Source organism: Lampetra fluviatilis, chromosome 43 (genome assembly GCF_964198595.1).
Source record: "Lampetra fluviatilis chromosome 43, kcLamFluv1.1, whole genome shotgun sequence".
In the NCBI taxonomy this organism is placed as follows: Eukaryota; Metazoa; Chordata; class Hyperoartia; order Petromyzontiformes; family Petromyzontidae; genus Lampetra; species Lampetra fluviatilis.
This window is the reverse complement of record NC_136317.1, coordinates 4,723,782-4,749,354: the sequence shown is the minus strand read 5'-3', so window position 1 is coordinate 4,749,354 and position 25,573 is coordinate 4,723,782. Positions and strand designations below refer to the sequence as shown.

General features: G+C 49.2%; 1 protein-coding gene across 1 annotated transcript in view; it reads right to left on the bottom strand.

Moving 5' to 3' along the window:
• Nucleotides 1-12,916: 12,916 nt before the first annotated feature.
• Nucleotides 12,917-25,573, bottom strand: part of LOC144947041 (zinc finger protein ZIC 5-like) — a 31,101-nt gene continuing 18,444 nt past the window's right edge. The window contains exon 2 of the mRNA XM_078876188.1: nt 12,917-20,184. Coding sequence (XP_078732314.1) covers nt 19,664-20,184 — 521 coding nt within the window. The 3' untranslated portion in view covers nt 12,917-19,663. The remainder of the gene's footprint in view (nt 20,185-25,573) is intronic.

Here is a 25,573-nt window from a genome sequence, read left to right as displayed (position 1 = left end):
AATGATGATACACGGGGGATCTTTTGTCTTCGACTAGATTGGCAAAACTTTATGGACACCAATCTTGATTTGAAGTTTTCGTGACTGCAGGAATCTTTGGTTCTTTCGGTAAAGTCACACCGACCAGGGCACAAGTTGGAGTTAGTCTTACTTTCTGGAATGCCCTGTAATCAGGTGAATACGGTCAAAATTAGAATACAAAGGAGGGAGGGTGCGGGTGAAGGGAATGGGCAGTGGGGGAGTCGCATGGTTAGACAGTCTGCACGGTAAAGACACGCACACACCTGTTGGGATAGAACAAATAAATATTAAATCAATATTAAATACAAAAAAAGATGCAAATAGAATTTTACAAATGCATAACCACGTCGTCATCAATTCATGCGTGCGGTTTGAACGATATAAATAATTTCATTTGGCGCCAATGTTTAAATGTCCCACCATGGTGGTGTTTTGGGATAACTGGACATCGGATGCCTCCAGTATAAATACATATTCTGATTCCACTGAGTGTGGCACCGATAGGGCTGTATCAGCTAAACAAATATATATACGTGAACTTCAAACGACGGATGCATGCACGCCGTAGATAATCGCAACTAACCATGTCGCGTAGGTTTTCGCGGGGTGGCCTCCTGTACAACACACCTCCCGGGTTTCGCGTCGGGTCGATCGGCACGAAGTCCGACGTTTTGGCCCACGTTGCTGCTGCAGAAGGACCCTCGCGGCAGGGCCAGTGAGCACGTGTCAGGGCTCCGTCAAGCGCCGTCGCTAAGTTAAGATTCATCATTTGGTTTAAATATTACAAATGATAAACATGTTTTGGGGTTAGATCACGTAAACACAAATGCGTCTTTTAAACACGCCACCACAGCCAATTGGTCAGGTTTGTCACGTAAACAGAACGTGCCAATTTGTTACTGGTTCAGCATGCCGGTGTGTTGGAGAGCCTACGTGTTAAACTGAAATGTTCTCGTTTAAATGTTTGTTTTTCTCAAGTCCATACATAATTAATGCGCCCACACAGTCATGTAATGAATGTAGCGCGTAAAAGGAGGGATGTTACTTAAATATTTTCCAGAAGTAGCTCTGACATCTTTAACGAATATTTTTTTTACGAACTAGCCTAATATGTGTAATGTGATATCTGAATATTTTTGGATAATATACATATGTAGTAAGTAATACTTGAAACATACATTAAGCATATAATAAAGTACATTAGCATACGTTAACATTAATTATATTCCACATTTCGGGGGTGGAGGGGGAGTTAAACATAATTGGGACAAAAAATGTTACTTTGTTATTTTTTTACAAATATCACAAATTGCCAAATCCTTAAATTAATTGACACAGAATAATCTTGATTTGATGACACAGAATGTTTGACAAAAAATTGATAATAATTTTTAAAAGCACCATAAATTTTGCACCATACTGTGGGTGGGAATGTAAAAAAATAATTGTGATTTATATTTTGACGTGAATTTAAAATTACTGATCTACACAAGGCGATGAAAACAAATATGTTGAATAAATAATGGCAGTAATAAATTGACAATATATTGTGTCTTACACAATTGGCCCAACCCGCAAATACCAAAACTACAGATCACACATTTAATGCATTTCGAAGAAAATGTAATAATGTGACGTTATTTGTTCATGGCAAAATTTAATGTTCTAATTAGTTTCGCGGTTCAATGGAAATGTGTGGCCAGTTCATGAACAGGGCAAATATATACACGTACTGTATACACAAAGTTATGTGCATACACACACACGCGCGTACACAACGGCACGTACACAACATCTGTGCGTGTGCACGACACCGATGCAAATATCCACACAGGCGCACGCACGCAACATACAGCCGCGTATGTGCACAAATACACACAATCTATACATACACACAACAAAGAGACACGACTATGCTGTACACACAAACATACACGTAGGTAGGTGCCCACACAGCAACGACATAAAATAGATACGTAAAGTGTACAGACACAACGCACAGGTACACTGAAACACACGCACACCGACATACGTACAGTCATAATATTAACATAAATTATATAAACACAAGCACATACATATACGCAATTATGTACACAGTTACAGAAACACACAAACACATTAACAGAGAGACTAAACACCTACAACCACCCTCACATATACGTACAAGCAAACACACATGCACACTCAAACACGTGCGCACACACACACACATAATACACACAGAGACACGCACCATCTCTCCAATGCAGGATGATCCGTCCACTCCTGGATGACCACTCCACTGCTGGATGACGACCTCCAAAAAGCCACCGCCATCTCTCTCTCTCTCAGTCGTGCGATGCCAAACACTCCACGGAGCTCCTGCATACGCAGTGACCGCTCCATCTCCACGGTGGGCCCGTTCCCAGCGGGGGCACGCTCCCGCCTTTGGCTGCCACTCCGTGGTTAGTGTTGACCGCCGTCTGGCCAACGCAGAGCCGTCGTAGACTCGGGAAGGGCATTTGACTTGGTGGCCATGAGATTAGATGCATAATTCACACCCTCCCCCCCTCCAGCCGTCAACTCCGTATAGCTTAAACAGACTGTCGGGGCAAGCGCTGTTAGCGGGCACCACCTATGAAGGCAAAACACTGCACACGAGGGGGTGGGTGAACAGCACCACGCCCGGCTGACCAAGTCTCCACAGTGTGCGAATGTTTACACACAGTGCACCAGGCACTCAGTTGAGGCCGACTTGACCTTGCACCAGTTCGGATATTCGCCACTGATATCGGTCAGTGGCGAATATGCTACACTACCGCTCCCCACCTCACGTTGATTCTTCAGTCGCTGCTCTTTCTGCCCTCTCTAACCATTTTATATTTGTGTAAATAACGGTATGGCCATCTGCTTTAACCAAAACAAGTGTCTTGAAAATGTTTGAAGATTTTTTTTTAATTTACAACCAATAATCAGTTGTTCCATAAATATTTCACCGACGCTTTCTTTCTTTGAAAGCAACAATTTTTTTCTTTCAAATTTTATATATTTATGAAAACTACCAAAGCCCACGAGGCAAAAATGACCGACGTTTAGCGTTCAGCCATTTGTAACCGAACAAAAATGTAGAACAAAAAAATGGCATAAAAAAAATGCCGTGTTCATGAAAACTGCAAATTAATGACGGACAGAGCAGGATAATTTTAAACTTCACGGGGGGCGAGGGTCTCCAATCATTTGGGGGTGGGGGGCCCTCATTGTCTGTTCGATTCCTACCCTTTGACAGCTTTACCACCAGCAGACGACGCCAAACGTCATTTCAGTTCCCGTGTATTCAATGCGACGTCGACAAAACCGTGCGGACAAACCGAAATCGAAGCTGAACCAAACAAGCACTTACATCCGCACACACGCGGTCGCGACCGACTGCATAGCAAGCGATGCCGGGGACTTTCATGCCGATGTCACAATCATCGTAGCGCGGATGTATTTCTTCTATCTAAAAGTAGTAACGTTGGAGGCGTTTCTAAGTCACCGGGCAACAATTACATCTTCCCTATCGCAGGCCACCAACGCCGGTGACGATAAGACGAACTGGTAATGGGCCTCCCCCCTCCCCTAGGTCGACCGAGCCTCGAATGAGTAGCTGGTGTGCTTTGCGTAAACATCGCCAAGAGGGAGACAAAGGCGGCCGGGCCTGATGCTGATCCACCCAACCCCCTTTCTCCCTCGTGTGCCCGTGCCGGCCTGTATAGGTGCTACTCGTTAACAGCACTTGCCCCAAAAAGTCTGTGAAGGCTACGCGGGGGATGTTTGTCTTTGGTGGTGACCACGGTGGTGGTGGTGTACACATATCGGCCGTACACTCAACGTGAATCGTCCCCAACTGAGACCAACTGCCAATCGTGCTCTCGTTGGCTTCACTTTTGTTCGTCACGGACAAATCGTGCAAAGCCCTGTCGGTTAATCACACCGAAGAAATGATGGTACCCAGTATTTATAATTTTTAAAAAAAGGTCGAATGTAGAAGATGAAAAAATGGGTGATAAAGGCCTCTCTTTTTTTTATAAATATATATATAAATCTTGAGCAAAATTTTCAGATTTTTCCCCATATGGTATATTTTTTTTCTTGACGCAAATTGCCAACGGCTAAACTTTTGGATGATGTGAAGGATAAACTGAATAAAACATAGAAATATGACAAAAATGTTTAGCTTCTAAAAATAACCCAACAGTAAACGAACCTTGACTTAAAGCTTTAGTGACTGTAGGAATTAATATTATTGGGTCTTTCGGTAAAGTCACGTAGATAGGTTCAAAGAAAATAACAAAAAATAACAACAAAAAACTACGACGTTTCGATCGCAACACAAACGTATTTTTTTTGTTGTTTTTTTGTTATTTTCTTTGAACCTATCTACGTGACTTTACCGAAAGACCCAAGAATAAGTAAACGAACCACCATATTTTTTCGTGAGCGTGATATTTATTTATTTACTTACTTATTTCTACACACGTCTCGCTCCGTGCGCCGCGTGTCTCACTGCAAGGCGTAACGCCTTCTGGGTGATGGCTCTCCACTCGAGGGACGTGATGTGTCGTCCGACTGACACCACCATGTTGACCGCTCAGGCGAAGTAATATGGCGGCGCGCAGGACACGCCGCGGCCAGAAGTAACGGATGGCCAGCGGCCGAGACCAACGACGGGGCGGTCGCCAAAGGAGGCGGCGAAACAGCACCATCGACCGCGGGGACGGAGCGATTAAAACCGTCTCGTGCGAATCGGCGCCGGACGAAGCTCGCGGCACCGTGAGAGGCTCGGAGATAGCGTCCACCGAGCAGTGGCCAGACGGTGAACCGGCGATGGTGTTAACGAGCGTTGGCATCGCGGTCGCCTGCTACCCTCGATCCTTCTCCTGCCGATGCCTCTGCACGTGGCGGCTCAACGCTCCGTCGACAAGGGTCTCGTCTAACCATCGCGGACACGCGCACGAAGGACGAAGCGAGCAAGCGTTCCACGACCGGCGCTTAATTTCCACTGGAAGGAGTCCGGAATGCTGCTCCGGGCATTATTTCGGAACACCACAGCCGTCCCATCTCACCTTGTTTTTTGTCGTCGCTGGTGATTGCGGTGGCGCTGGTGGCGATGGTGGCGCTGGTGGCGTCGTGCGTGGCGAGGCCTGGGCCTCCCGGCTGGAGGGGTGGGGGGACGCGGCACTCGAGAGAGTTGAAACGCACGCCGACTTAGAGCAGCGGTGAGGAAGCCACGGTGGCACGCAGCCTCAACATTCATTTCACATGGTCCATGCATTCGTTTCACCAGGACCATGCATTCGTTTCACATGGACCACGCACTCAATTCACACAGTCAATGCATTCAATTCACATGGTCCATGCAATCAAATTACACAGTCAATGCATTCATTTCAACGGCCCGAAACTTAAATTCACATGGCCGGCAACTCCACTTCATACAACCCACAACTTATTTTCACACGGCGCCCAACGACATTCATCCGTCGCTGCTGCCAGCATCTCGGCCGCACCAACCGGGGAACTAGAGGGGTTGCATATTTTCAACGTGGCGACAACGCCGCGTTTGGCAATCTCAGCGCCACGCTCACTCACTCGCGCCGCCGAAAGTGGCGCTTGAAACTCGGTCGACACGCATGTCACGTCTCCCCGTTTTTCCGAGTTGTCCGCACGTTACCGTGCGGTTGCCCTCTGCCAATGGAATTTGCAAATCCTCAATCCCCTCTCGCCGGAGAGACCCGTTCCCCAACCGCTGATTTATTTGACTTGCGACGTGGTTCCGCCAATCCGCAAACCCCTTCTGATTCGGTTGAACTGTCGTTGACACGATTCAATGCATGTGTAAGGACAGCACGGGGCCTAAGTGGCCGTAAATAATGATTGCAGCGATGAGGACAGGCAGGGTCAGGTGAGGTAACGCGGGGGTAGAGATGGAACCGCCGGGGTGCTAGAGTGAGGCCAAGCAGAGAGTTCGGGAAAATGGCGTGGCAGAGCCGAGGGGAAATAAAAGGCAGCGCGGAGCGGAGCTCGGGGCTGCTGTGAGGATTCGGGGTCCGGATCATCGTCGCTGTCATCATGGTGGATCGCCCTCATCGTCTTGGAAGGCTGGGGAAGAAGTTATATACCTTCGCCGTGGCTACTACATCGACAGCTCCTGTATAGTCAGTCAGCTATGTAAATGATCGTCACGTAGAAGCTCCATAGAGTCACCCAGTTGTGTATAGTCAACCTGCGTTCACCTGATAACATGTCATAGAGTCGGGTGGACTGTCATATATAATAAAAATATAACTTGAGCAAGACAGCGTCTCGGAGTGCTACATTACACAAGATTGAAGATTACAATTAAGAGGGATTTTTTTCCCGCTCACTCTCCGTCATTTTACTGAAGCGCCTCTAGTGGTTGCGAGACTCAAATGACGTAACGATGACGCGCAACGGCACACGTGGACGTCATCAGGAAAGGGACTCGCTTCCCTCGAGCGTGATCGATGGTCAATCGACAAACAGTCGTCGCATCCACATTTGTCAAAGTAAAATCTTGGGAAAGATAGAATAAAAAACGCTCCCTGATCTGCGTTGTTTACAAATTTAAGTCAGTTAAACATAATTCTAGATTTGAAGTTTTCGTGACTGCAAGGATTCATACTCTTTGTTTTTTTCGGTAAAGTCACGGAGGTGAAAATAAATAAAATGAAAACTAAATGAAATCACGACGTTTCGGGTGCATCACAAGCGTCCGTCATCCATAATAGAGGTTTATTTGGGTTAGATCTCGTAAATATATAAATGTGTTCGTTAAACACGCCCCCACCCGACACAACCAATTAGTGAGGTTTGTCACGTAAACAGAACATGCCAATTCGTTACTAGCACAGCACACACTAGTGCAACACTGTGTGGCCTTTAAAGAAAATATATATAGCTAATAGGAGACGTTTCGGGCAAAGGCCCGACTTAATGGTATGTAAACAGAGAGAAAGTGGATAATAGGAGATGGAGACTCAAACTTATTTACAGAATCAGAGTCTGTATTTGGACTGGAGGAGGAATCAGATGAGCTATGAAGCTCTTCTTGACACGTGTCCAGTCGTGGAGGCCAGCATGGGGACCCTATGGGAATTACATTTTATAAATGTTTTCCGATTACTAGTTTTTTTAAAATAGAACCAGCAAATAATGTATTTAACTTTGTTCATAAAATGCCACGAGGTTTGATATATATGTATATATATAGTTTTACATATACAAGATGTCTATTAGAGACAGTGTACAGATGTTGAATAGAACAAAACATGGATCTGTACAAAAAATGTGTTTTATCTTCCGATGATTGTTCACTATTGAAGGTGAACATTCTTTCACGTGGGCAGTATTGCAAAAAAACAAATACACATCAATCTTTTGGCACATTTTTTTGACAAACCAATAATAATTATAATAACAAAATCATTTCACCCTGGAACAAAAAAATTGCCGAGCAAAACTACATGTCACGTTCATGAACATCAATCACCGAATCTTGCGTCCACTGATTTAGTTTTCCCTATGATGAAAACAACAACATTGAAAACACAACAGATTGAAAAACGCCATAATTCTGGAGAAGCATGCGTCCTTCCCACGGCAGCTTAAAGTAAACGTTGGGAGTGCGTCTTGTAATCGGTTCGGTAGGTGTGTGTGTGTGTAACATAGGTCGACTCAACCTCAAATCACAACCTGGTGCTGTGTGTAAACATCACCAAACGTGCGTGATGATGGCCACGCACCCCCACGTGTGACACGTGCCTGCCTTCATAGTTGCTACTCGCTAACAGCACTTACCCCAAACATATTTTCAGGACATTCGGGGAGGGCGGGGGTGGGGGGGGGGGTCTTTGCCTTTGACCACATTTCGAAATTTGTATTGTAAGAGGTCACTGACATGTTTGGAGTGAATCTTACTTTCTCGAGCGTTCTATAATCCGCTAATCCTGACCATCGTGGTGGTGGCAAGAGAGGTGAGGAGACTCGCTCCCCGTGGGGAGCGGTGGCGCAGCGGTTAGCGCTACGCTGCGCTACGAACCCAGTGACCCGAGTTCGATTCCCGCTCACGGCCAACAACACCGGAGACGATTATCTGAGCCGGTCTTGGGCCTCCCCTTGGTGGACTCTGCCTCAAATGAGTACGGTGTGTAAACATCACCAACTCTGGATACAAAAGTGACGGGGTATGGTGCTGGCCACCCACCACATTCGTAGGTGGTGCTACTCGTTAACTGCACTTGCCCCAGCAGTCTGTTGAGGCTACACGGGGGGCGCGGAATCTTTGTCTTTTGCACGTAGTTTCGACTGACGCAGACGCACCGCGGAAGCAACGCCAAGACGTGCGAGACATTGCAAATAATAACCACACTTGTGCAATATGTACGTTTAAGAGGCGTCTCATTTATTTAGCTAAACAGAACGGCACAAATCAGTTGCACATCAATTACAAATCTATACCCCACGTGTTTTTTTTTCCTCCGTCTCGTTTATAATACAGAACACCTCTTTGGTTTTCCCGTACAAAAAAAAACCCCAATACAAAGGCTCGAACGTTCTAGTTGTTGTTTGTAAGTGTTTTATATATATATCGTGTCCGAAATAAATAATGTAAAAAATACACACAAGACCCCCTTTTTTTTATTTGTTCCAATCGATGAGCAGAACAAATTTATACAAATATTACGCATGCCAAGAAACACCCGCAAGCCACTAGAAAGGCGCGTTAACAAATGAGACACACGCACATTTAGAATTCTATACATGTACAACAACCGATTCCGATACAGACCACCATCTGGTGTATACAATATGCATTTGTAAATGTCCTATTCTGAGATCCGTTCAAATGTCCGGGGGGAGGGGGGGTCGAGTGGGGGAGGTGTCAACATTAAAGACAAAGGTCCCCCGTATAACCTTAACATACTGTTGGGGCAAGTGCTGTTAGCGAGCACCTACGAAGGCCGGCACGGCACACGAGGGGGTGGGTGGCCAGCGCTACGCCCGACCGCCTTTCTCTCCCCAGTGTCGATGTTTACAAATCGCACCAGGTACTTATTTGAGGCTGAGTCGACCTAGGGGAGGCCCGGAACCAATTCAGATACTCGTCACTGGCGTTGGCCGTGAGCGGGAATCGAACTCGGGTCGCCGGGTTCGTAGCGCAGCGTTGCGCTAACCGCTACCCCACCGCTCCACGTTACACCCAAAGACGCACACACACAGACACACACGCGCGCGCGTGTGAGTGCATACACACGCGTTCTTGCATGCAGGATGAGGAATACGTCGAGAAGACACGTGGATCACAATTGTCGCTATCCTTGTTACTAACACACGTGGAAAACACATGTACAACACACACACGCACCTGCACGTATGCTATCGACTGACATGCACACCTATACCGTATACGCCTTTGCACATGGGTGAGTACGCGTATGGGGAAGTGCAAATTACGAGGTTATTATTGGTGTTGCTGCTATTCGAGTGTGTGTGTGTGTGTGTTCGTGTCGTTTCGCTGTTGTTATTGTCGTTGCTGCGGCGGTTAGTTACGTTTTATCAAAGGCGCCGTTTAAATTTTTACTGTCAAAAAACGCCGGCTGTAATTTACCAAATGTCATCGCGTGCGTGTGGCACACACACACACACGTGTGAACACACACACGCGTGCACACACGGGCGCGCGCACACATATGTTCACACGCGCGCGCGGACACGCGCACACACATGTTCACACGCGCGCACGGACACGTGCACACACGCGCGCGCACATATGCGCACACGCGCGTGCACTGACATGGTTTTCGAGGCTGAATTCACAGCATGCTCGGTGGACGAACGTGAAGTATCGTGCGCTGTATGCGAGCACCTATTATTATTATTCATTACACGGTCCGCGTGTCTCAAACGTTCCGCCGTGGTTTTTTTTATATTGTTACAATTTTAGTCGATCGAGGAGGGGTTGACAAAAGACATCAGCTACGGACACTGAATACCGATATTGTTTTAATCACCCCCCCCCCCCGAACCTGACCCCCCTCCAACCCCCACTCACTCGCACCCGCGCATGTATTCATCACGTTCAATCAATGCATTGTTGTATCGTCAAGTTTGGCAATTGCCAATGTATGACCGACAATCCCAAAACTAAATCTGTAATCGCAGCGCAGGTTTGGACCAACACCGCCGTGGGACGGACGAGGAGAAAGACATACGCCGATGTCAAAGAAGTAGTCCGTCGTGGAAGGCAGCTGCGTTACAATTATTTTCAGCCGGGGAATCGCAGAGGCGGAGGGAGAGCAAAAAAAAAGTAGTTCCCTTTTAAAGCCACGGTTGGTCAGCCATCGAACTCGCCATGGTAACGTGGACATTCCTCTCGATGCCTCCGAACCAACCAATCGGAAGCAGCCACGCCCGACGCGACACAATGGGCTATGCACGCTTCGCGCGCGGCACTTCTCATACACGGCAATGACGGGGGGGGGGGGGTGGGGGCGAGGAGGGATTCGGTCAGTACAGTACAACATTTCGGATAGGGCGCCCCGGTGGCTGAGACACCAACGAGATATTTCGGCCGCCAATATTGAGAGATTGTGGGTTCGCATCGGGCAAGAGCATCAAACGGTGATGCGCGTTGCCAACATCGGACTGGCTACCGTGACCAAGGCATTGATTGGAGTGGCCTCCGCGTGGGCGAACACCGATGGGTGAACGGGAAGAGACCACCTTGAGAGCGGAATGTGGGATACCGACGTGATTTATTTGTCTGGGTATCTCCCTCTTCTGTCTGAGTCTGTGGGTATCAATGCGAGCCTGCGGGCGTCTCTATGTGAGCCTACGGGTCTCTGTGAGCCTTATAGGTTTAGATATGTGAGGTTAGAGACCCACAAATCACGACCTAGACCAGGGGTCGGCAACCAAAATAACAAGAAGAGCCATTTCTTTCCAATTCGGTACAAAATTCAGTATTTCAAGAGCCGCAATGCATCTGAGTACATACTGTACATACGTACATATCGTCAAGAAGCAGCCCGTAAAGAGCCGCATGCGGCTCCGGAGCCGTAGGTTGCCGACCCCTGACCTAGACCATTCGATGGTCTAGGTCACATTAGACAACACGATGAGGAAGATCGATCAATGTGTGTTGTGTCACTTCAGTAGGCTAACCATTTAAAAATATGGCATGCGACTAAAATATGTTTTTCTGTAGCAGAGCGTGTGGGTAAGTGTGCCCATGCTCGTGTGTGGAAATCATCTATACCACATGGATCTCGGCAGTAGTTCTGTCACAGCTGATTCCGCGGGACGTTGTCCGCTAACACGTGGTGGTGGTGATGATGGTTCTGAATGGATACAATCCCACGATATCACAACTTCGAAGGAAATTACAGGGATTATTCGGGGTGTATATATATATGTGTTTTAAGGATGGGATGCATGATGTAAATAAATGGCATGGAATTCAGGATCGAGATGGGATTTTGTAAACACGAAATCACCTTAGACGAAAGATCAGGAGACTGCTTTGTCAGTGATATACAATGACAAACATGAGATGCCTGATGGGTATTAAATAATATAACTTAGTCGTTTGTCAATCCACTGCTGGATGAAGGCGTTGACTTGAACCTCTTATCCCGAGTGTAAATTAAACAAATACATTTGGTGGCGATACTGCTGCTGCTGCTGCGTTCGTTGGCAGTGGTCGCACAACCAGCAACAAACCCAACACATTCTTCCATAATAATGCGGCCTTAAAAAAGAAAACTATAGTCGACGTTTCGGGCAATGGCCCTTCTTCCTCACAGCACACGGAAAGCCCACAATTACCTATAGCACCCGCACACGAGCCGATCTCATCGCTCCGGTTTTGTTTCGAATTATTAAAATAACATGAAAGCAATATGCAGGCTCTATATAAGGCTCAGTTCGCCTTAACGTGTATGGCAACAAAGCATGAGACGGATCCCAAGTCAAAAACAAATACAAACGAGACCGGTTACAAAAAAAACGTTAAGATTCATTATTCTATCACCGTCCACCCAGCGGTGTTTGTTTTCAAGGGAGCTATTTGTTATCCCTGGCCTGGTTTCGACCGTTCGGAGTGTCACCAGCAAAGGCGTAGCCTGTACGAACGCGCATGGCTGGATCACCTGGTGAAAAGCAGCGATGAAGGCGGCCATGCGGGGTGGTGAACGGGGTGCAGTGGCAAGGCGACGATGTCGCTGGGGGGTTGCACACCTGAGCGATGGGTCGCGCAACTTTGGTTGCGTGCAACTGAAATCGCGCGCGTGTGGACGTCTGCAACGAGTTGCAAGCAGTTGGCTCGGCGTAGAGGCGGCGTCGACGTCCTCGCGTCGATCTACTGCACGTGTTTCGGCCACGTGCTCGTGCATTCGCTAGCACCTGATTGGTTGTCTCACAATCGTGACGACGCTGCCTCGTGTTTATAAACTTTAAAGAGAGCGATGGGGAGGTTTGGAGTGATGGGGACACGTGGGTTGGTGATGGGATGACTGTGAAATGGCTGGAGCAGGCGGGTGTGGCGGAGTGGATGTGTAGGGGGCTGGGAGAGTGGTGTGGAGTGATTGGGGGAAGGAGTGGTCGGTGTTCAGTGTTGAGAAGAGAGAGTGGTGTGGAGTGATGGCAGGGGGTGATATGTACTTATGAGAAAAGGGGAGTGGTGTGGGGTGATGTAAGTGGTGTGGAGTGATGACGGGGGGGGGGGGGGGGCGATGGGAGAGGGCGTTGCGGTGACTTGTGAGAGTTTTAGAAGGACGCGGAAGTGAATAGCTCAGATATTGAGGTCAAAGATCGTAGAGGAGGTGGGGAAGGTAATTGGGGGGGGGGGGTGGAGGATTTCTAGGCCGGAACTCGCGCTAAGTTGAGATCACGCGCGCAACAGCGTCAGAGGGAATTCAACAAGTCCACGACTCAACCTCTCGATTAATCGTCTCGATTCTATTAACCGCCCCTCCCACGCCACCCCCCCCCCCCCCCCGATCTGTGTTGTCGTTTTCACCGCCTCGCTTTTAGTGTGTCTCATTTCCATGCCTCGTGTGCCCCCCTCCCCCCTTCGTTTCGCTCAAGCGGTGTAAAATATACATATAGCCTCGGAAAACCACGTGCATCCGTTGAAAATGATCGAACCTGACCGAAGTGATTGGATACGTGTGCCGTTAGCATTCGTTATCGATACCAATCGACAGATAAACCCACGCCACCGTAAAGTCTTCCGTGCAAATGTCGGCTTTGCTGGTGGAACAAATATTGCGACTCGGACCCAGTCCGTCCAAAGGCAACGTAATCCCCTCGTTCAAAATGAGCGTCCAGGCGGTGGCTTAGCCAGTGGGGGGAAAGTCCACATTCCTATGGCGAGGGCGAGTCTATCCATGAGACATCGTTGTTGACTTTAACCACGACGTTGGAGGGTGACCACTCAGTGGATGATGGGCTGAGTTAGCCCCGATCAGGACCTTGGAATCAGAATATTTCTACTGGAGGAATCCGATGAGCTATAAAGCTCTTTTTCACAGATGTCCATCTTCAAAATTAAATTATGACCCGTTCATTTAACTCTCCCATTACCGCATTCACGGTGTCTTGAAGCCAGTTCTGATTGGCCGTGTTGATATATTTTTTTTCAGAACAGCATTGTGTCTTCATTGATTTCACCGCTAATGAATTACTGTATACGGTAAACTAAACATAATGTTATGGCAATCAACCATTCATGAACAAGGGCCATTACCCGAAACGTCACATATAATATAGTTTTTTTTTTACTTTTAGAGCAGTGCTACTGAGGGATGTTTGTTCAGGTTTTGTTATTTTGCGCAAGGCGAAAATACTTGTTAATAATTGATCATTTGGCCTTTGAGACCTGTACAGCCACAGTTAGCTTAACGATTTATACGTACATAACACAGATTCGTAATATGTAGAAAATATTCCTAAACATGGACGTTTATTGTATTAATTTTCCCACAGCGGCACACGACTATAATAATATCAACAAAGAGCTCAGATTGAGTCGGAGTTTGGATTGCAATTTAATTAAGTGGCGGTAGATGCGATCCAAAAAAGTGCCCCGTTCAGCGAGGACAATATCCCCATAAATAAAGTAACGACAGAGTTTGCGGCGAGCTACGCTGTACACGCACACAGTGAGACGGCGGGACAAATAACGGAGGGTAAACCGCCGCGTTACTGTATCAGTCCGCGTCTTGTATCGTACCGTTCAGCCGCACAGCTCAATAAAGTAGTTCTTTGTCGCGTTATAACGGGGGCGTTGTGCGAAAAGTGTTCCCTAATGCAAGAACCGTGTTGTGTGAACACGCGTTAAGCGAGGCCTTACCGTGTCTATATAATCGCGTGATATATGTATGACACGCGGGCCAGAAACACGGGACACTCGCAAAAGCGAAAACGGAACAAAGAAGTGAGAAGTTCACGTGAGTGAGACCCATGGGGGAGAGGTGCATGCTGGGACAGAACAGCAGCCAATGAATTGGAGGGACGCGCGCAAATTAGAGACATCCTATTGGCTTGAATAAAATGATGGCGTCTTCCAACCGAGTCGCACTTTTAAAAAATATCTTTCTTAGCTCAACAGGCTTTGCTTGGGAAATAAACTTCTGATTCAGGTCCTTAAGTGCGTGGATGAGTGCGGTGTATGTAGAAGAGTGGGTGGGTGATTGGTTGAGTGGGTGGATGAGTGAGTGAGTTTGTGTGTGAGTGGACGAGTGTGTGGGTGGGTGAGTGAGTGGACGAGCGAGTGAATGAGTGTGTGGGTGAGTGAGTGAGCGTGTGTGAGTGTGTGAGTGAGTGAGTGAGCGTGTGTGTGAGTGTGTGGGTGAGTGACTGTGTGAGTGGGCCAATGAATAGTGTTTTGGTGGGTGCATAATTGTGGAATGCTTTGGTGTTGTCTGCGAGCCGAGCGAGTGACCCCCCCACCCCTTGAAAAATAGCTGCTTCGCTCAATATGGGATGTACAACAGGGAAATTAAAAGTGTGCAGTTGTTCGTCACAATGTAAGGAACGGGAAAGAGAGGAAGACCTTCCAGAGAATGGCTTGAAGACGACGTCAAGGGATTGACGCCAGAAAGATGTGGCCGCTACTTTTGAGCATATTGCCACGAGACGGAGAAAAGTGGAGACAAATGGCAATATGTGCATTGGACACCTACAGACTCTCTTGCCCATGGACCGTTACGATGACGACGACGATGATGCTCTCAATGGGCTTTACTCTGGAAAGACACCTCTGATTCTTCTCATTCTGTCAAGTGGACGCGGGCATGACGCATCCCTTAACAGCGGGGATGGTCGGCGGTCCGAGGCTAAACGCGGAACGGAGCGCGCCCGTCCAGGGGATGATGTAGCGCTAAGTTCGGACGTGTGCGCCGAGACGAATCAACGTTTGCGTCGCCTGAGAGGTCCCTTCATCTAGCAGTGAAAAGTGCGGTCACGTGGGAGTGTTGGTCGCTGCTAAGTTCATGTACTTGCGGTTTATAGACCGAACCGATTCAAATGCGGGTGGGTGGGGTGGGTTGGTCATATCGCAATACGTTTAAGTAAAGGCTGGCAATCGAACTCTCTATTTTATGAAACCTAAACAAATGTCGGTGATGATGCTGGTGTTGGCAGTGGTGCACAGAGCGCAATAAGTAATTAACAACAACAAGAAGACAAACTCAACACACGTTCATCAATATCAACGTGTCACCAACATTTTATAATTAATTCTAGATTTGAAGCTTTCGTGACTGCAAGGATTCATACTCTTAGGTTTTTGCGGTAAAGTCACGTAGGTAAAAAATCATCAGGTGAAGGAAGCTTGTGTTGCCTCCGAAACGTCGTGATTTAATTGATTTATTTTCATTTAATATATATGTTTTACCTACGTGACTTTACCGACAAAACCTAAGAGTGTTTTATAATTAAACCTTTTTAATATGAAAGCGTTTCTTCAGCCGTCACGCTTTCGCGATTGCTGGGAAGGTTGTCCGTTACTTAATAGCTACGAATCGGGTAACTATTCACACATTGCCTATTTAATCGGGAGAAAAAAAAAGTAAAAAATGATATTAATCAAGTGCCGTCTCCAACTCGTATCGTTCACTCTGTGTCTCTGCTGACTCTCCTTTAACGTGCTATGAAGCAGGACCATTGCCCGAAACGTCGCCAATTATATGTTTTCTTGATTGTAAGGTCACACAGTGTTATTGAAGAATATGTTTGAGTTCGTTTTTTTGCCCACTCTTTTAGTTTTATTTCGTAAAATCACACCACAGCAAACACGGTATTATGTACACATATGCTCGGTCAAATATTGAAAGTCGCGAAGATGAATTTTAGAAGACAAAATCACGTCCGTTGCGACGCTATACATTCACGCACACGCAAACACACGTGTTCACGAACGTGAATAGTTACACTATTTATAGATACAAATGTAAACACGCTCACACGCTCACACCTGTCCGGTACGCCGGGTCCAACAAACCCCCAAAGCGATTCGGGCACGCGAGTTTTAAAATCACCTCTTTAGAAATCGCGCAACTCAATCGATCGTCGCCCGCCGCACTGCTTTGCCCACGTCCGAGCGAACAGTTGCGCAACAAGGACATTAAACAGCGACGGTCAGGATTGCTTCACGACCTCCCAGAGTGCCATGCGCATTCGCAGCCACGTGATCGTGAAACGCGTCAAATCGCCGGTCGCATCGATGCTTGAAAGCTGAGTCTGCAACCGGTCGCGCAAGTCGCTCGCAACCGGTTGCCCAAGTCGCTCGCAACCGGTTGCGCAGGTCGCTCGCAACTGGTTGCGCAAGTCGCTCGCAACCGGTTGCCCAAGTCGCTCGCAACCGGTTGCGCAAGTCGCTCGCAACCGGTCGCGCAGGTCGCTCGCAACCGGTTGCGGAGACGCGCCAATTTTGCTGGGCGGGTAGTGGCTGTGATGCACGTGGCTTGCAATCCAGCGCTGTGTGAAGCAGTGAGGGTTGATAGATCACCGCAACAAAAATGTTGTGATCCCCCCCCCCCCCCCCCCAAATCTCACCCCCCTTCATGTCGACGAAGTGCTGTACCCTGGCTCGCCAGGAGAAGGCGGTACAGCGATGTGCAGACTGCTCCCCATCTCTCCCCTCTGCATGGAATAGAGTGGTTGCCCTATCACACGCGCGGTGTGCTCCGGCTTCATTCTGAAATGTATAAACACTCATTGAACGGCTGAACACATTCTATATATGTGTGTGTGTTTGTAGAGGACAGCAGAGCTTGGGAAATAGTTGGTCACGCCGGTTCACCGCCTGGCTACTGCTGCTACTGCTGCCTTCCTGTGCTCACTCCTCGGCGATGAGAACGCCACCACTGGCAAAACGAAACATTTATTGACGTGATTACATTGCGCAATGCAGTTGCATGCAACCACAGTTGCTCAACTGATCGCTCAGGTGTGGGCGACCCCCACACATCGATGTTGTTCTACTACACTCCTCAATGGCAACGCGCGGAGGAGGGCAGAGGGCTCGAGGAACGAAATGAATGAATTATGGAGCGGGGGTGGGGGCTTAATGAACGAAATGATTTAATGAACAGTGGGGGGGGGGGGGCGGCTCGAGGAATGAAATTAATTGAATTAACGAGCGGGGGGTGGGACTCGAGGAACGAAATTAATGAATTAACGAGCGGGGGGTGGGACTCGAGGATTGAAATTAATGAATTAACGAGCGGGGGGTGGGACTCGAGGAACGAAATTAATGAATTAACGAGCGGGGTGGGACTCGAGGATTGAAATTAATGAATTAACGAGCGGGGGGTGGGACTCGAGGAACGAAATTAATGAATTAACGAGCGGGGTGGGACTCGAGGAACGAAATTAATGAATTAACGAGCGGGGTGGGACTCGAGGAACGAAATTAATGAATTAACGAGCGAGGTGGCGAGCGAGGTGGCGGGCGGGGGGGGGCACCGTGCACTTCCTGCGCCGCCGCCGTTTAGTGATATCAAACACACGGATCAATGATGATGGTGGTGATGGTGGTGATGGTGGTGATGATGATGATGATAGTGATGATGATAGTGGTGGTGATGATGGTGATGATGGTGGTGATAATGGCGATGATGATGATAGTGGTGGTGGTGATGATGATGGTGTTGATGATGATTGTAATGATGATGATGGTGATAATGATAGTGGTGGTGATGATGGTGATGATGGTGGTGATAATGGCGGTGATGATGATAGTGGTGGTGGTGATGATGATGGTGGTGATGATGATGGTGATGATGATAGTGATGGTGGTGGTGGTGATGATGGTGGTGATGATGGTGATAGTGATGGTGGTGAAGATGATGGTGGTGACCGTGGTGATGAAGATGGTGGTGGTGATGGTGGTGATGATGATAGTGGTGGTGGTGGTGATAGTGGTGGTGATGGTGATGATGATAATGGTGGTGGTGATGATGATGGTGGTGGTGATGATGGTGATGATGATAGTGGTGATGATGATGATGCGTACTGGTCCCGCACGTTCCTCCTGCTCATCGTTCTCTCTCTGTCTCTCCACCTCCTCTTACGCCCTCCCCCAAACAAACAAACTCGCCGACTTACCAGCTCGTCAATCCGGCAGCCACACGTCCACACAGCGGTACCAAGCCGACAGCCAGCCAGCCGGCCTGCCAGTCAATCAGTCAGCCAAGCGACCCAACAGTCAGACAAACGCACACAGCCAACCAAAGACACTATCAGCTCACCAGCCATCCAGCCTGCAATCTGTTCACCATCCCAACCAGTCAAACAACTCAGTGAGGCAGTCTAGCGGCTGACAATACATCAACCAGCCTGCCTGCCATTACGGCCACCCGATTTGTCAACCAAACAACCCAAAAGCGGACCGTCTAATCAACCAACCAGCCCCGCTTCGTCACGAGACAGTCTTCAATTATCAATGTACTTCGCCCCAGAAACGAAACAAAGCAATGAACCAGCAAAATAAATATCACCCGAACCCCACCAAACCAACCATCACGGCACCACCACCACCGCCACCACCACCACCACAACCACCACAGACGATCGTTGCCGCGACACTGAAGCGGTCGGGGTTTCTGTTTTAATGATTCGTGCGGAGCTTCAGTTCAGTGGAGCAGTCGTGGTGAGTGTGGAAAAGGTGGGGGGCAGGGGTGTGTGTGTGTGTAGGTGTGTGTGTGTGTGTGGGTGGGTGTGTGTGTATGGATGTGTGTGGGTGTGTGGATGTGTGTGTGTGTGTGGAGGGGTGTGTGTGGGTGTGTATGTGTGTGTGCGGGTGTGTGTGTGTGGGTAGGTGTGTGTGTGGGTAGGTGTGTGTGTGGGTGTGTGGGTGTGTGTGTGTGGGTAGGTGTGTGTGTGTGGGTAGGTGTGTGGGTGTGTGTGCGGGTGTGTGTGTATGGGTAGGTGTGTGTGTGGGTGTGTGTGTGTGTGGGTGTGTGTGTCTGTGTGGGTGGGTGTGTGTGGGTGTCTGCGGGTGTGTGTGTGTATGAGTATGTGGGGGGTTTGGGGGGGGGGAGCGGCTGTGTTGGTAGGACGTGGGGGGGGGGGGGTGTTGGGTGGATGGCCTTCACTGAAGGTCCGGTGAAGACGAAGGCTGCCGTGGAGACGGCGACCCGACCCCGCCGCCGGCGCTCTGACACACGTACCACTCATTCATGTTAGCGGCGCGAGCAGCGTGCTGCGGCTGCGGCTGCGCAAGCGAGTGCAGCTGGCGCTGCAGACTCAGCTCCTGCTGCTTGTGTGCGTGCAGCACTCGCCCGAGCAGCGAGTGCTGCTGCTGCTGGTCTTGCTGGTGGTGGTGGTGGTGGTTACGGCCACCACCACCACCACCATCGCCACCGCCACCACCACCAGACGAGCCCTTGGGAGGACTCGATGGCTCCGTGTCGCTGCAGTGTCCCGAGGGGCGGCAGTGCACCTTCATGTGCTTGCGCAGCGAGCTGGGGTGCGTGTACGACTTGCCGCAGCCGCGCACGCGGCACAGGTAGGGCTTGTCCGACGTGTGCACGTGCATGTGCTTCTTGCGGTCGCTGCTGTTGGCGAAGCGGCGGTCGCAGCCCTCCACCTCGCACTTGAACGGCTTCTCGCCTGCGTCGGTGGGGGGGGGGCAGGGTGGGGTGCACGGGGAGGTGAGGGAGGTGAGGGATGTGAGGGAAGGAGGGGAGGGAGGTGAGGGTGGGAGGTGAGGGAGGGAGGTGAGGGAGGGAGGGAGGAGAGGGTGGGAGGTAAGGGAGGGAGGGAGGTGAGGGAGGGAGGGAGGGAGGGAGGAGAGGGTGGGAGGTGAGGGGGTGAGGGAGGGGGGTGAGGGTGGGAGGTGAGGGAGGGAGGTGAGGGAGGGAGGGACGTGAGGGGGGTGAGGGAGGGAGGTGAGGGAGGGAGGTGATAGGTAATGGAGGGAAATGAGGGAGGGAGGGAGGTGAGGGAGGGGGGTGAGGGAGGGAGGTGAGGGGGGTGAGGGAGGGAGGTGAGGGAGGGAGGTGAGGGAGGTGAGGGAGGTAATGGAGGGAGGTGAGGGAGGGAGGGAGGTGAGGGAGGGGGGTGAGGGAGGTGAGGGAGGGAGGTGAGGGAAGGAGGTAGGGAGGTGAGGGAGGGAGGTGAGGGAGGTGAGGCTTAGGTGTTGAAACCGTGGGGGGGCCACGTGGCCCCACCTGTGCAGTTGCACCGCCTGTGCACAATCGATTGTGACGTCACTGGGCCAACCCATGCATCGTCAGTCTGCGACGATTGTGACGTCACTCCTCTCCTTGCTTCATCTCAACGAAGCGTGGACCAAGCAAATCGATCTCGCACTTTCACGAAATCATGGTGGTGGTGGTGCTGCTGCTTTGGCAGCGGTGCACAGGCACAGTCAACAACAACAGCACTCAACGCGCTCGTCAATAACAGCATCAACATCAACGTGTGACCTTGAAAGGAAAAGATTATAACCATTGCCCTTCTTAGCACGCAAATACAGATGACGCGTGCTTTGAAGAATGCTCTTTACCCGAAATGTCACCTATCGCATATATATATTGTTTTTCCTTTTTAAGGAAGCTAACGCATTACTGTATAGAACTTTAAAGGGGGGGGGGGGGGCGAGCATAGCATACAGTAGAATATAGACAATTATAAAAGATAGACACTCATAGTATATGTAATATCGCATTACAACTCCAATTAAAATAAACATGTGACTCGCTGCAGTTGTACAGATGGACATGCATGCACAGGTTGAGATACACACAAAGCATCCACACACCTACACGGACAATTACATACCGATATAGAAGATCATACAATTAAAGACAACGATCCCCCGTATAGCCTTTGATAGACTGCTGGGGCAAGTGCTGTTGGAAAACACCTCTGAAGGCTCACACACACAGACACACACAGTCTCACACACACAGACACCCACAATCTCACACACACACAGTCTCACACACACACATACCCATTACAAACACAGTCACACACAGTCTCACACACACACAGTATCACACACACACAGACCCATTGCAAATACAGTCACCCACACCCACAGTCACACACACCCACGGTATCACACACACAGACCCATTGCAAACACAGCCACACAATCACACATTTACACATGAAATCACCCAATTATGTACCCACAATCACACAAAAACAGACACGGACCCACAGAAAGGTACAATCGCCCGCACACACACACACAAAGACACATATAATCACACAGCCACGTACACAATCACACACACATCTACACAACTATACACAGAAACAAAAAGCCACCACAATCACACGCACGCAAATACACATGCACGGCCACGTACACAATCACACACACACGCACCTGCACAGATACATACATACAATCTAACGTTGACACACACCTATTCAAAGGCAAAGCTCTCCCGTGTAGCCTTCATAAAGCTATTCGGGCAAGCGCTGTTAATGAGCATCTATGCCTAATGTCAGAATAGGCGCACGACTGGCTAGCGTGAACCAGAACCACACCCGGCCGCCTTTGTCTTTCTTGTACTGATATGTATACACGGCAATAATAGTTAGTCGCCACTGATGTTATCTGTGAGCAGGGATCGAACTCGACTCGCCGGGATTCAAGCTGATCCACTGCACCGCTCCGAAAGGCCACCCCCAACCAACCAACCACACACGCACACACACACGTATCGTAATTACGACGCACTTAAATAAATTAAGCGCTTCGTAGCAACTGGTAACCAAAAAAAAATGTGTAACGAACGTTTGATTAGAACGCGTTGGGTTCGTATCGCAACGGGTTGACCTTTACTCAGATGCATACGCCGTCAAATAAACACAGTAGCACAAAGACAAAGATCCCCCGTATAGCCTGTGACAGGCTGTAGGGGCAAGTGCTGTTAGCGAGCACCTATAAAGGCCGGCACGGCACACGAGGGGGTGGGTGGCCAACACCACGCCCGGCCGCCTTTGTCTCCCTCGTGGCGATGTTTACGCATCGCACCAGGTAGTCATTTGAGGCTGAGTCGACCTAGGGGAGGCCCAGGACCGCTTCTGTTAATCGTCACCACCGGTGTTGGCCGTGAGCGGGAATCGAACCCGGGTCGCCGCCAGGTTCGTAGCGCAGCGTAGCGCTAACCGCTACACCCCCACACAGACACACATACACACACACACAATCAGCCACACACACACACCCATTTACCACAATCACACGTGCAATCACGCGGAGTCACGTCAAAGACAAAGATACCCCGTATAGCCTTCACAGACTTTTGGGGCAGGTGCTGCGAGTAGCACACACCACACACACACACCACATAGACAAAGATCCCCCGTATAGCCTTAACAGACTGTAGGGGCAAGTGCTGTTAGCGAGCACCTATGAAGGCCGGCACGGCACACGAGGTGATGGGTAGCCAGCACCACGCCCGACCGCCTTTGTTTCCCCCAGTGGTGATGTTTACTGCACACCGCGCTAAATACTCATTCGAGACTGAGTCGACCTAGGGGAGGCCCACCACTGGTTCAGATAATCATCACCGGTGTTGGCCGTGAGTGGAAATCGAACTCGTGTCTCTATGTGCATGCGTGTGATATAATATTACACGCTGTAACACACACACACACACATATACACAATCTCAAAAGCACACGCATGCACATACAGACACACACAACCACACACAGAGACGCACAACGATACAAGCCACACAACATCACACGCACACAGCCGAATGCACAATCACACTGTCAGACACCCACACACGTAGCCACACACGTACTCAAGCGTGTACAAACACACACACAAGCATACGCAGCCACACAATCAGACGCGACCACACCGAATCGTGCACAGACACACACACAATCGTAAACACGCGCAACACAATTGCTCAGGCACACGCCAACAAAAAAAAACCCGTCAGCCCTGGTGTGATTGAGGGACAGGGGTGGTTAGCGAGCAGCTATTATGGTTGGCGGTAAGATGGTGAGTTGTTTTTTTTTTCTCCTGGCTAAACGCAACATCAACAGGAAGAGATATTTGAACCTGGCCTGGGCCACCCTTACGTCGACTCAGCCATAAATGTGTTTTTTTGTTTAAATCGACACGGTGTGTGAATTGTAAAATTACAAAGCCACGCTATCGTGCCTTTGTTGTTTTGTGACTTCGCGTTTCCTGCGGTGTACAAGCACAATTAATAACGCTCAACCTATTCGTCAATCGCACTGTGGCCTTTAAATAAAAATAAATAAAAATAGGCGACGTTTCGGGAAAAGGCCATTCATTGATGCGCTAGGAAGTATGACCATCACCCTGAACGTCGCCTCTGATACGATGCTTTTCTTTCAAGAAGGTCACAGTGTTATTGACGAATGCGTGTAATTGTTTTTATTCTACATATACGGTAATTAGACACACGTATAGATACAGGATCGAGTTCTGCTTATACAACGGGACTTTCGTTACAATTGCAAGAAAGCTGTTGCTCAAGACGGTCGCCTCTCTCTCAACTCGCGTTTTAAAAATAAAAATGTTAAAATCCTGCAGTTGTCCTGCCCCAAAAAAGACAAAAAAACAGCCGAATTAATTTAAATCGTTAATTAAGATATTAGTGGGACTTGAACAACGTTGGACTTCGAGGGGACGTGACACGTGACTGGGTTACACGTGACACCACCTGGATGTGACATTAATTCACGAGTTGTTGATAGTTGTTGTTGTTGATGTGGTTGTTGTTGATGTTGCAGAGTGATGCTCATGTGAGATCAACTATTGTCGTGTTCCAGGTAATGTCCACTGAGCAATACAGCTCTTATTCAGAAGTGACCTGGCCACCACAAATGACAGCTCAACGAAGTAGCTGATCATCATCACGTGCAAATGTGCAGCAGACAAATACTCTAAACGCGTGACGTCGATTCTGAATGTGGAGGGCAAAAAACCGGAGGACCCGGAAAAAAATCCACGCGATCACGGGGAGAGAGAGAGACACGCAAACTCCAAATATACAGCAGCAGGCGTCAGGGTCGGGATCGAACCCAGGACCTCCTGTATACCAGGCGAGGTAGTTAACATCTAGAAACCACGATGATGAGAGAGAGAGACACGCAAACTACAAATATACAGCAGGCGTCAGAGTCGGGATCGAACCCAGGACCTCCTGTACACCAGGCGAGGTAGTTAACATCTAGCAACCACGATGATGAGAGAGAGAGACACGCAAACTCCAAATATACAGCAGCAGGGGTCAAGGTCGGGATCGAACCCACGACATCCTGTACACCAGGCGAGGTAGTTAACATCTCCTAGCCACCGTGATGATGATGAGAGAGAGAGAGAGACGCAAACTCCAAATATACAACAGCAGGGCTCAGGGTCGGGATTGAACCCACGACCTCCTGTACACCAGGCGAGGTAGTTAACATCTCCTAGCCACCGTGGCGCCACTGTCTGTGTGTAATCGCCACGATGCCTCGCCTCGATCGCCCCTTGCTCCCAGTTTTCTGGTGATTCCCGCCGCTGCTGCGTCTCGTTTGGCAGTCAGCAAGTGAGTGGCGCACAAAGCACAATTACCAAGACAACAACAATAACAACAATCCAGCACGTTCGTCAATAACACCTGAAGAGGAAACGACACGTATATACAAGGCAACGTTTTGGGAAACGTTCCCCCTGCTTTTTACGTGCTTAGAAAAAAAAGGACCATTGCCTGCGTTGTCGCCTATTCGTACGTCTCCTTGTCGAGGCCACGGTGTTATTGACGAATGTGTTGAGCGCGTGTGTGTGTCTTGTTTGTTCTCCTGTAATTTTGACGGCGTGCGCTTACCCCCCCCCCCCCCCCCGTGCTTGACACACTGAACGTCCTGCGTAGCAGCAGCCCTCCTCGAGCGGAGGGAGAGTCGCCCACCGGACCTCGAGATCGATGAGCCGCTCAAGGCCAACGACGGTGACGAATATTTGAAGAGATCACGAGCCTCGACCCGCCAGCTCGAGCGGCGTGTA